An 11,617-nucleotide genomic window follows, 5' to 3' on the forward strand; every position below is an offset into this window, starting at 1 on the left:
CCCCCGCAGCGCGAAGAGAAAGCCTGTGGGGCTTCCCGGGCGCTCCGCATTTGGATGCGGCCACCTGGGGTATCGATGTTTTACACCCCGCCTCGCTCTTGGGTGCCGGTTGCCCTCGCTTGAGAGGAACGGACGAGCGAGGCGCGGCGCGGCGAGCCTTCACCGCCTGCTCTGCACTACCGCGTGTCTTCCTGTCCCTCCTCTCTTTCAAGCCCGCAGGCTGCCAAAGCCATCAAGGCCATCGACCGTAAGTCCGTTCATCGGATCTGTTCGGGACAGGTTGTGCTGAATCTTGGCACTGCCGTGAAGGAGTTGGTGGAAAACAGCCTGGATGCTGGAGCTACCAACATTGGTAACCTTCTTTTCATCGTAATTCTGTAGAATTTCATAGACTTCTAAAGTATTTATTTTTCCTCAAAACAGAGTGCATATTAATAAATCTGTGCAAATACTTTCTATTTGGGCCAAGCATGTCTGCAGTGATTTTACACCTCAGATAAATACAGCGTTTTGATTCCCAGGCTCCAGCTGGGCTCCTAGAAGCCTGTGATTTTGTCTCTGTTATTTTATTTGTAGCCCTTTCTGCCACTAAATAAGGTATGTGGCCTATACAGCAGTGATGATTAGGCTCTGCTAGCCGATGGCCTCAAGCTAGTAAACAGTTAAGGCAGGGTTGCAGTTTCCAGAGCTTCCGGGATGATAGCTGTTATAACTGAGAAAGCTTTTTTTCAGGCAAAAGTGCAATGAAGCTGAACTCTCCCCAAGTACAGGTTGGTCTGCATTAGATTACCCTAACTTTTGACAGCTATGAGGATTTTTTTTGTTGTTCAAACGTGACATGGAAAACTGCTACCTGGTTCAGAACCGTTACTTCAAGTACAGAATTAATACTGTGTATGAACATACAGATTATTTATTACTCAATTCTGTAGATATAAAACTTAAAGATCACGGAGCAGAACTGATAGAAGTTTCAGATAATGGAGGTGGAGTGGAAGAGGAAAATTTTGAAGGCTTGAGTAAGTTGAACCTTTTTCATAACTTATATTTGGACATTTTGAATGCATATTTTCAGTGAGAAAGCTACTTTTTTTTTTTTAAACAAACTTCTAAGCTTAATAATTTTTGACAGATACTCAGATTTTACATAATGTGTGCATGACCTGCAAGACTTGGACAAAACTAGACTGGACTTCTGTAGTACTATTGTGGTTATAGTTTTTGTAGCTCAGAAGTAGTCTTTGATTTGATTGCTTATTTAAGTGGAACAAAGAATAGAAATAATTATAGAAGAGAAAGTCCTATAAAGGTTCAGTTGGATTCATTCATGTTGAGTCATCAGTGGTTGTTGAAGGAGTCAAGCTTTGTGAAAGTGACTGCTTTTGAGAGGGGAATTATAAACTTGACTGTTCGCTGAAAGTGAACTGACATTGCATGCCTGACTCTCAAATTTTCCATTTGCTAGTTTTAAATTGCACAAAATGGGAGCAGAAACAGTACTGTACAATGAATGTAACTAGCCATCGCAACAGAAATACCCACGCTTCTTTCTTCATATAATGACTAGGGATCTCTTTTGCCATAAGTTATTACTGGGTAACTTTGTGTGTTCACAGTATGTATATGGTATATCAGAAACTTTCTCCTACTGTTCCAGGACAGTGAAAGTTCAGGGGTGCTGCTACTAATTCAGTTTGTTACCTGGCGACCAGTGCTGCACTAATTGTGTAGATTGAGTCCTGCTCAACTGTGGTCATAGTGGAACAGGCTTATGCCTGTCCACTGTATACCATGCACAGCACTGCGGTTATTTTCTTGCAGGGCAAAGTCTGTGACAGGTACATCAGTAGCAGAGGCAGGTACTGTGTACTGCTCCAAGGCATCTTGTAATGCATATACCAATAATGCTGTATGAATTTTGGGTGTAAGTATGGAATAACAGGTGTCTCTGAAGATTTTAAAGAGATCTTGCTTATAGGAAAAGGGAAAAGGAAACATTAAGTATTTAATTATTTTGTCTCTAATAATTATGTAAAATACAATGAATAATACAGAAGGGGTTTTTTTGCTTCTTGATGTGCATGCAAAATCTGCTTGCATAGACCAGTGTCACTTTGAAGTGAAATATATATTTTAAATATCTTTTCCCAGCTCTGAAACATTATACGTCAAAGATACAAGATTTTTCTGATCTAATACACGTTGAAACATTTGGGTTTCGAGGTGAAGCTTTGAGTTCACTGTGTGCGTTAAGGTATTTAATATTAAACTTCTTATTAGTAGAAAGTTACTATATGCACAAAAATAACTGAAGCCAACTTTTCAGTTTACCATTCTTGATAAAATGAGGCTTTGGAAACTTCCAGTTCCCTAATGTTAGGTCAATTTTGAGCAGTAGGTTGCATGACATCCTGAGTCCTTTCCAACCAAAATTATTCTATGATTCTAAGCAACTGAAATTATTCTATAATTCTAAGCACCTGATTGGTCCTTTTACGTACAAAATTTAGTGTTACTTAAGTATGCAAATCTCTGCAGGATGAAACTGTGTACTTGCTTAAGTGTTTCATCCTCTGATGTAAAGCACTGTAATACCCAAGTGCTGTGTTTGCTAGGCTGTAACTCATTAAAACTGTATTTAAACTCCTCCCAGACAAACTATACATTTGAAATAGCACAGCTTTTGTACACAGTTCTGTGCATCAAGAATATTCTGCTGTTATGTGTTAGTATGAGGAATGTAGTGTCCATCAAAACCAGACTTTAACATTGCATTTTATAGGAGAAGAATGAAAGGGATACAAATAAAAATGTTTGCGTTGTAGCTGGGAAAATGTTACACTACTCTTCAGGTATGTTTTTGGTTGTTTGTGGTGAAGAGTTAGTTTTAATTAAATGAATAGTATTGATGTAGTTTCTATGCCTGATTAGGTCATGAGGAATGGCTAAGAAAATACAGTGCTCAGTGAGTAATTCTGTGGCCTCTTTCCTTCCATTAGTGATGTTACCATTTTTACCTGTCATAAGTCTGCAAAGGTTGGGACTCGTTTGGTATTTGACCACAATGGTAAAATTACTCAGAAAATTCCTTTTCCACGACAACAAGGAACGACTGTTAACATACAGCAGTTATTTTATACTTTGCCGGTGCGGCATAAGGAATTTCAAAGAAACATTAAAAAGGTAGGTTAGATCAGAAATTATTAATTCAAAGGAGGGTCATATCCCAGAATTTATTGACTGCTGAATGATATTCAGTTCTCTGTAGAAAACATTGATTATGTCAGACTATTTCATGCCTGTCTTATATCTTCATCAAATAACAAAACAGTCTTCTGTATGCCTTCCTGTTCTGTTTTGCAATGATTGGTTTTAAAGGTACATTCTCAAATTTTCAGATTTTGAAAAGAATCAATATCATGATCACTTTTGTGCTTCTTAAAATCAGGGACTGCTGTGTTATGACTAAACATCAATCTTGTAAACATGCTGTTTGTTTTTAAAGATGCTATTTTTCACTTTTTTTTAATTTAGTTTGTAAAGATTTAAAAATATTAAACCCACCCCTCTTCTTGTGTTACCTGCAAATATTGAATGCTTTGTTTATACATTTTTGTTTTAAAAAGAGACATTTCATATAAATGTGAACTTTCTTTTTTCTTTAATAGGAATATGCAAAAATGGTCCAGGTATTGCAGGCATACTGTATTGTTTCAAAAGGAGTGCGGATTAACTGCACTAATCAAGTTGGCCAAGGGAAAAAGAGCTCTGTGGTATCCACTACTGGAAGTCCTAGTTTAAAGGAAAACATTGGAGCAGTATTTGGGCAAAAACAGGTATTACTTTTATTATTGAAAAAAGAGATAATATAGCCGTATAGAGAGATTTTTAATATCTAATAAATAGGGGGGATGTAGGAAATATTTAAAAACCAAGAGGATGGAGCATGTGTTGACTTCTAGCACACCCTGCAGGTTGAAAAACTTTTTTTCAGTTGCAGCCTCCATGGATTCCCCTGAAGTTTCTAAATCTGCTTAGAGACGTTTTGATGGAAGAGAAATGATTTAGGAGATAGGGTTACTGCTTAATATCTCTCTGAAGCCAGTTTTATGAGCTGTTGTGCCAGCAAGCCTCTGAAGGTTTGTGCTTTTGAAAGACAGTACCGGGCACCAAGGTCTGTATGTCACAAGAACAAGCAATTTAAAAAAATCCTAAAAATGGTGTGATGTGAAAGTCTTAATTGGAGAACAGAAAACTGAGGTGTTTCTAGCTCTTGCAACCTCTTCCTGTGGAACTAAGTTTCATTAGCGTTCTGGTTAACCTTTAAATGGAATTGCAGTCAGCCCCTGTAAAGGTGTGGACTGTGATGCTTTCTAAGTAATAGCTATAAAAATAATTGTTATCCTGTAGAAGAAAGCAAAGATGGAAAAAAAAGCATAAAAACATGCTTCCTACAACCATATATTACAACCATCAGGAATATTGAGTGGTTGATAGCTGCTGGCTGTTGATAAGCACTTCCTCCCTTCACAGTGCCTATGTAAGGATTTCAAAGCCTGTTCATGCTGTGGCTGAAAGACTAGATGAAAGATGTAACTCTGTCTTGCCACATAGCAACAAGCATAGCTGAAAATTCAGTGTTATCTGAATAGAATGTTTAGCATGTAGCCTGCTTAGATAATACCAAATACTTAAACGTAAAATCAGTAGAAGATGGTCTAATGACAGAAAAATAATAGTGGCATGACTGGGAAAATGTTTGTGGTAAACATATCTGTACTCAGGCAGTTTGTGATTCAAATAACGTATCTTTTCTAATAGTTTTATTGTTCTTTCAAAAGAAACTTAACATTACTCTTTTTGCCTTTTGTTTTTGCATAAAACTTGATTAGGTCATATGTGTGTAGCTGGAGAGTCCAAATTGTGTCAATCATTTTCTTACTCTGTCTATGTCCATTTTAAAGTAAGGGTCTGTGAAATAACTAAGGCAAAAGTAGTGATATCAAAGGATGAGAACAGCCATTTGTTAAGGCATTGTTTCTGTTTCTCAGTAAGCAGTGCTACTGTCTTCTGGCAGGTTTGGGTATTTTAAGTATTTGACTTGGTCAGCCAACTTGAAAAAAAAACCCCACCATTTTATCAAATAGATTTTAAGGCTAATAAATAACAATAGAATAGAAGGAAAAAATCTATACGTGTTTAATGTTTAATTTCTTTTTTTCAGTTGCAGAGCCTCATGCCTTTTGTTCAGCTACCTCCTAATGAAGCTGTTTGTGAGGAATATGGACTCAATGCTACTGACATGCCACAAAATCTTTATAGGTAATTAGAAAAGTACAAACCACTGTTGCAAGTGGCATTTTACCATAACCCAAAATTAAAAAAAAGTGTGGTGGTTAATAGCAGCAGCATAGTAGATACTAGTGTACAGTTTGGGAAAGACCATCACTTGGTTTAAAAAGTTAATTCAGGACTAAGATGTTGCTAATCAGATGAGTGGGAAGAGCAAAACTACTATTCCATGTGTCCTAGTTAGTTATGTATTACTGTAATCTTCTGCTGAATGTCACCTTTGTCAGTGCTCTGAGTAATTGGATGGATTAATTGTATTTGTTGTTTATACCTGTATTTCTTCAGTAGTGTTACTGAGAAATGGTATGAGATGAATGTGAATCAGTTTGTGTAAGTAAATTACCCTTTACTTTCTTGAAGTGTACTTTTTTATCTCTCACTATACATGAGATCAGCAAATAGATGCATCGATATCTGACCAATGACAGTTCACAAATGACTTTTCCTTCTGCTTTCAGAGCATAAAAATTACAAATGCCACTTCTTTTGAAATCAGAGTGAGCTACTTTTTCAATTGTCTGATGCCTTTTTTTGGAGCTGAACATCTAGCCTTTGCCAGATAAGGAACTGGGAAAGGAAATATGTATACATATTTACTGATGCTGTATAATAGTGTTTCTTTTAGCCCCTTATAAAATATTCTTTCATTAAATATGCTCAGAGTCAGAAAAATTTCTTTTTCTTTGCTCCTCCATTTTTACCTTACTGTTGTTATATTATTTTTCAACAGTGTTACAGGCTTCATTTCTCGTTGTGATCATGGCGTTGGAAGGAGTACAACAGACAGACAGTTTTTCTTTATCAACCAACGTCCATGTGATCCAGCAAAGGTGAGGTTTTTATTTTTCTAACATCACCAGCACTAACTTGTTCGATATTCTCTGAAAACCACTGGATTAGTAGCTGATACGTATATTGATGGCTTGATGCTGCAAGTTCCTGTGTCTCAAGCTTTTGTCTTCATTGTGTCTATTTGTGTGAACAAAAGCTCAATTGTACAAGATATGACTTAGTACATAATTGTTTTGAACGGGGTTAAATAACACATACTGGTGGGAAATAGAAGATAATAGTACTAACACTTACTGTTTTTTCACCTTCTCTGCAGGTTGTCAAGCTTGTGAATGAAGTTTATCACTTATACAATAAACACCAGTATCCATTTGTTGTCCTTAACATTTGTGTAGATTCTGGTAAGTTAAGAATAATTTTCACTAACTTCTATAAAGGCTATAGCTTCATTGAAGAATAAATTATATTTATTTAGAGAATATTGTAACTTTTACCTGTATCACTTCCTGCACTGTGGCGATATTTTTGATCGACAGTTGGTGAAGGAGAGGGTCTAGCGCTGGTTCCACTTTTTTTTCCCCCTCCACTTTTTCCATACTCAAAAGTAACTTCTCATCTCAAGTAATGAGAAAAAGGCAGTCTTGTGGTTAGCTTAAATACAAGAAAACTCATATCAAGTTATTGCACAGAATTAGCTTCTGTTTTGTTTATAATGAGGTTGTCTGTCTTTTTTCTTTAGAGTGTGTTGACATCAATGTAACTCCAGACAAAAGGCAAATTTTACTTCAGGAGGAAAAGCTTTTATTAGCAATTTTAAAAACTTCTCTGACGGAGATGTTTGGTAGTGATGTTAACAAACTGAATGTAAATCAGAAACTTCTGGATGTTGCAGGTAGGACACAAAATGTGAACATTTTGTGTATGATGTATGATAATGGTAGAGAATTGAAAATTGAATAATGTGTTTTTAAAAACCCAAAGAAGAAGAAAAAAAATGTTTGGCTGTTAACTGATATACCTTTCAGGGCAGGCTTTTCATGTATTGCTTACATTGAAAGATTGTTGTCTACATCAAATAATAAAGGAGAACGCTAAGTTATTAAGTGATTTACGGTCAACTTTACGGAGAAAAAACTAATGCAGAATTAATTGATAATGCTTGAAAAAGATATCTCCCAAGATATTGGAAGAGATCTGTGTTTCCTTTATTTAAATGTCCTTGAGAAAGAATGGTTACGGTCTCATAAATAAAATCTGAAATTTGAGTACGAGCTTATTGGATTTTGAACTTTGATTCTTTTATGATAACTACAGTAATTGCTGATTCTCTTGTGACTGTATAATCTTTCAAAATTGCTTTTCTGTGTTAACACCACCTCATCCTCCTCATTTCTTTCAACAGAAGCCCTTCTAATTTCCTTTTTTACTGATGTATAGAATAGTTGTAGCCTGATTCTTACTATTATTTAAATTAATCTTTAGTAAAATACATGTTGGACTGACAATCTGCGACGTTGAAGTCCTCTAATATCTACAAATCACATATACTACAAATATCTATTGTGCCAGCTCCTTAACACCTTGCCAATGGACTCTTACAGTGACCATTACAGTGTAAGAGCAATTCACTTCTCATTGTCACTCAGTCATTAAACTCTTTTGATAACATAAATAAATGTACTGATTGGACCGATGGCTGTTCCAATTTAAAAAGAGATTACAAATTCATTCACACAAGTACCATTAAGTTTCTTAAAGATGTAACTGCTTGTCTGTTGGATATTAATGCATTTCAGCCCCATCCTCAGCGATTGTCTGAAGCTTAAGGGCTCCTTTGAGGAGTTTGCTATTTTTCTACCTCTCTCTTCATTCCCTTTACTAAAGCACATAATTTAATTCATGTTTCCAGCTAACTTAGAATCTTGAAATACTCTTTATTCTGGTTTTATTAGGCAACTTGAAGAAGACGCTTCCTGAAGAGACAGAAAAGCCTCGGGTAGAAATGCTGCCTGACTCCGAGACTGAAAATCCAAGTGGTGAAGGAAAAAGAATAATGACTCTTGCCAGATTAAGGGAGTCGTTCTCTCTCCATCAAACAACAGAGAGTAATTTTCAAAGCCCTAAAAAGGTAAAACAGCAGCACAGCTCCCCTAGACAAATGTCACTTGATACCACTCTGAGTACTGTAAAGACTCAAAAGGCTGCCTTGAGTAAGGCATCTTATGACAGCTCTGAGAGTTGTCATAAGATGGACTCAAAGTTGTCAATTCCAAGCAGATATTTGAGAAAATTAGAAGGTAATGCAGATTCTGGATTCTGCAGCACTTCTGAGTCAGATGCTGGATGTAGTACACCAGAAGCTGGGAGCTGCGTCAGTAGTGAAAGTGCAGTTAATCCTCCTGAAGAAGAATTCTGGAGCTCAGAAAAGCAACTTCAAAATGAACGTCTTAAAACTGCTGGATGTAGTGAGAAATCATTGGAATGTGATGTTCAGGTCTTGGGCAATGGACACAAGTTAAATCAAGTGAATGACTGGACTCATCAAAATAAGTTATCTCAAGAAGCCAATAGTTCTTCCCCAAGAGTAAAATGTTTTAAACGCAGAAGCTTTAAAAATAAAGCAGATGACTTCAAGGCAGGTAAATGTCCTGAAGTGAAGAATACTAGGAACTATATGCCAAGTGTTGATGTACTGGTAGAAGTTAAAAAGAAAACCGTGCCACTTGAATTCTCTATGAAGGTTTTAGCAGAAAAGGTAAAAAAGGTAATACAGCAACAACAGAAAAGTACAGAAACACAAAATTACAGAAGATTTAAAGCAAAAATTAGTCCTGGAGAAAATAAAGTAGCAGAAGATGAATTAAGAAAAGAAATCAGGTATTTTCACCTTCTTAACATGTTGTATTCATCAATTAATAAAAATAGTTAAGGAAAAATTTAAGACCTGTCTTGGGGGGTGGGCAGGAGGCTTACATCTACCTGTTAGTTTTGGATATATCTTTTATTTAACATACACCATTAAAATGTCTGTTTGACAAGTTATTTTACCTGATAGAGCAGCTGTTTGAACTAAGTGCAAACAGGATGTGGAAAAAAGACTAAAAAGGCAGCCACAAACACCATAGTTCAGAGAAACACCAAATTTCATTACAGATAAGAACACTCTGAAAAGACTCCATAACTCATATTTCTTCCCCATATGAATTTGAAATTTGGTGAGACACGGCTGTGCAAATAAGTTACATTCAGGTGGTCACTGGGCAATAAAAGTCTATGATTTGTTAATTTTGGATTAAAAAAAAGTGTTAGGAAAGCCTTCTAATTGTGAAAAGAAGGCAAATATGTCAGCTGCCTTACTTAAAAACCGTGATGCTGCCTTCAGTGTTACTCATTTGGACTATCACCATACTACCCGTTTCTAATTTTATCGCCACCAGTGGCTGTATTTAAAATGGGAGAATCCTGAACGAGGCCTGTCTTAATGGATTGGGTTCTGCTAGAAACAGCCTCATCAGTCAGTGGCAGGTTCCAGATAACTGTACTTTTTCACATTCATACATTCATATCCTGCTTAAAAGATTTCTTAAATTTTTTTAAAATGTAAAGTGTGTTCTCAGGGGAGAAAAAGATGTTTTTCAGTTTTACAGTCTAACGTGATAACTGATGAGGTGTAATTTATAATCTGTTTATATTTTCTATATACAGTAAAGAAATGTTTGCAAAAATGGAAATCATTGGCCAGTTCAATTTAGGGTTTATAATAGCAAAGTTGAATTCTGATCTTTTCATAATTGACCAACATGCTACTGATGAGAAGTACAACTTTGAGATGTTACAACAACACACTGTTCTTCAAGGTCAGAAGCTGATAGTGTAAGTATTTTCAGTGTTCTAACAATAATAATTGTTAAGTTTAATTCAATGTTTCAGAAGGATATCTATGATTATATTCATGTACCATTTCACACATTCAAAACACTTAGGACAAAAGTTGTTTTTATGTGCTGTGTTTCAAAGAGTCAATCTTCACATGAAAAATAAATTCCACAGATACAGTCATAGCTATGCAGCAAGTCAGCAGTCAAACAGATTTCACAATGGGCTTACATGGCAACCCACAGTTTGGTAAGCATGATCATACAGTGAGAATATTGGAGACTGCTATTGCAGCAAGGAGTGCTGCCTAACTGACTTAACTCTGCTGAGTTACGCTTGTCAGTAGTGAGATTTTTTTTTTTAACAAAGCAAAGTGAAATGTTTTAATGTAGTATATTTTAATATAGTATCTCTAGATTGCTTCTGAAACCCATCTTAAGTGGTCTGCACTATGTACCTATGTAATACCATATTTTTCTCTCTCTTTCAGTCCTCAAAATCTCAATTTAACAGCTGTAAATGAAACGGTATTGATTGAAAACCTGGAAATATTCAGAAAAAATGGGTTTGATTTTGTCATAAATGAAAATGGTGAGTTTGGGCCAGAATTGCTGGAAGTAAAAAATGTTCAATAGTTTCATGTCATTTATTATGTAAAAATTCCCTTTTGGTAGTTGTAGGAAACTTTGAAATAATACGCATTATAGTATATGGTTTGTTTGATTTTTAAGACTTATGATTCTGTGGTCTCTTTGCACTATTTAACAGAACATTGTAGAGTATTTATCTCACTAGCTTTTTACAGAAGTTTCTGAAGACTCTTTGGAGTCACTGACTATATGACTGGATGTGTATTTTCTGGATGTGTTACATCAAAATCATCTTGGTTTATTAGTACACTTGCTGGTCCCACCAGGGTTAGCCGCAGGCAAATGACAAATTTAGACTCTTTAAATTAATAGATACCATTGGTAAATCATGTTCTTTGTTTTTCGTTATGGCTTTAGCATTGACTTGCTATGTACTTTTGAGCAAATAGCATAACCTGCAAGTTCCTTATTGTTTTCCTTATACAGCAAGGATAATGAAAGTGCTACCACTTTAGTATTTGGGAAGTCACTACAGATTTTTTTTTCCCCTATTCTTCATTCCAGAATCTCCAATTTTTGTCTAAAATGCTATTAATTATCAATCTCTTACCAACAAAAATCCTTAATTATTCTGTAGTCACATAACCTCAAAATAGCTTAATAAACCATTTATTCTTTAAAATTGAAGGGTTTGTCAGAAATTAGATCTATCTGCTTACAAGTTTGTGAGCAATTTTTTGTTAATGTTAAAAGGATATCTGCCATAGTTACCACTCTTGTTAGTTAATAACATCCATCAAAAGACTAAATTTAAACCTTAGCGTATATGCAGATCACATCATATTATAGAATCAGAGTGGTTTGGGTTGGAAGGGACCTCTAAAGGTCATCTAGTCCAACCCCCCTGCCGTGGGCAGGGACAGCTTCAACTAGAGCAGGTTGCTCAGAGCCCCGTCCAACCTGACCTGGAATGTTTCCAGGGATGGGGCATCCACCACCTCTCTGGG

The 11,617-nt window shown here is 36.0% G+C and overlaps 1 protein-coding gene across 1 annotated transcript in view; it reads left to right on the plus strand.

The window, feature by feature from the left end:
* Positions 1-11,617, plus strand: part of PMS2 (PMS2 postmeiotic segregation increased 2 (S. cerevisiae)) — a 14,634-nt gene that overhangs the window by 1,291 nt on the left and 1,726 nt on the right. The window contains 16 exon segments of the mRNA XM_009320052.1: positions 127-352; positions 933-1,019; positions 2,152-2,254; positions 3,000-3,183; positions 3,449-3,456; positions 3,669-3,715; positions 3,718-3,836; positions 5,225-5,322; positions 6,083-6,182; positions 6,461-6,545; positions 6,884-7,036; positions 8,097-9,021; positions 9,850-9,872; positions 9,875-9,918; positions 9,920-10,017; positions 10,511-10,611. Coding sequence (XP_009318327.1) covers positions 127-352; positions 933-1,019; positions 2,152-2,254; positions 3,000-3,183; positions 3,449-3,456; positions 3,669-3,715; positions 3,718-3,836; positions 5,225-5,322; positions 6,083-6,182; positions 6,461-6,545; positions 6,884-7,036; positions 8,097-9,021; positions 9,850-9,872; positions 9,875-9,918; positions 9,920-10,017; positions 10,511-10,611 — 2,401 coding nt within the window.

This window comes from Pygoscelis adeliae, unplaced genomic scaffold, assembly GCF_000699105.1.
Source record: "Pygoscelis adeliae isolate BGI_AS28 unplaced genomic scaffold, ASM69910v1 Scaffold242, whole genome shotgun sequence".
NCBI lineage: Eukaryota > Metazoa > Chordata > Aves > Sphenisciformes > Spheniscidae > Pygoscelis > Pygoscelis adeliae.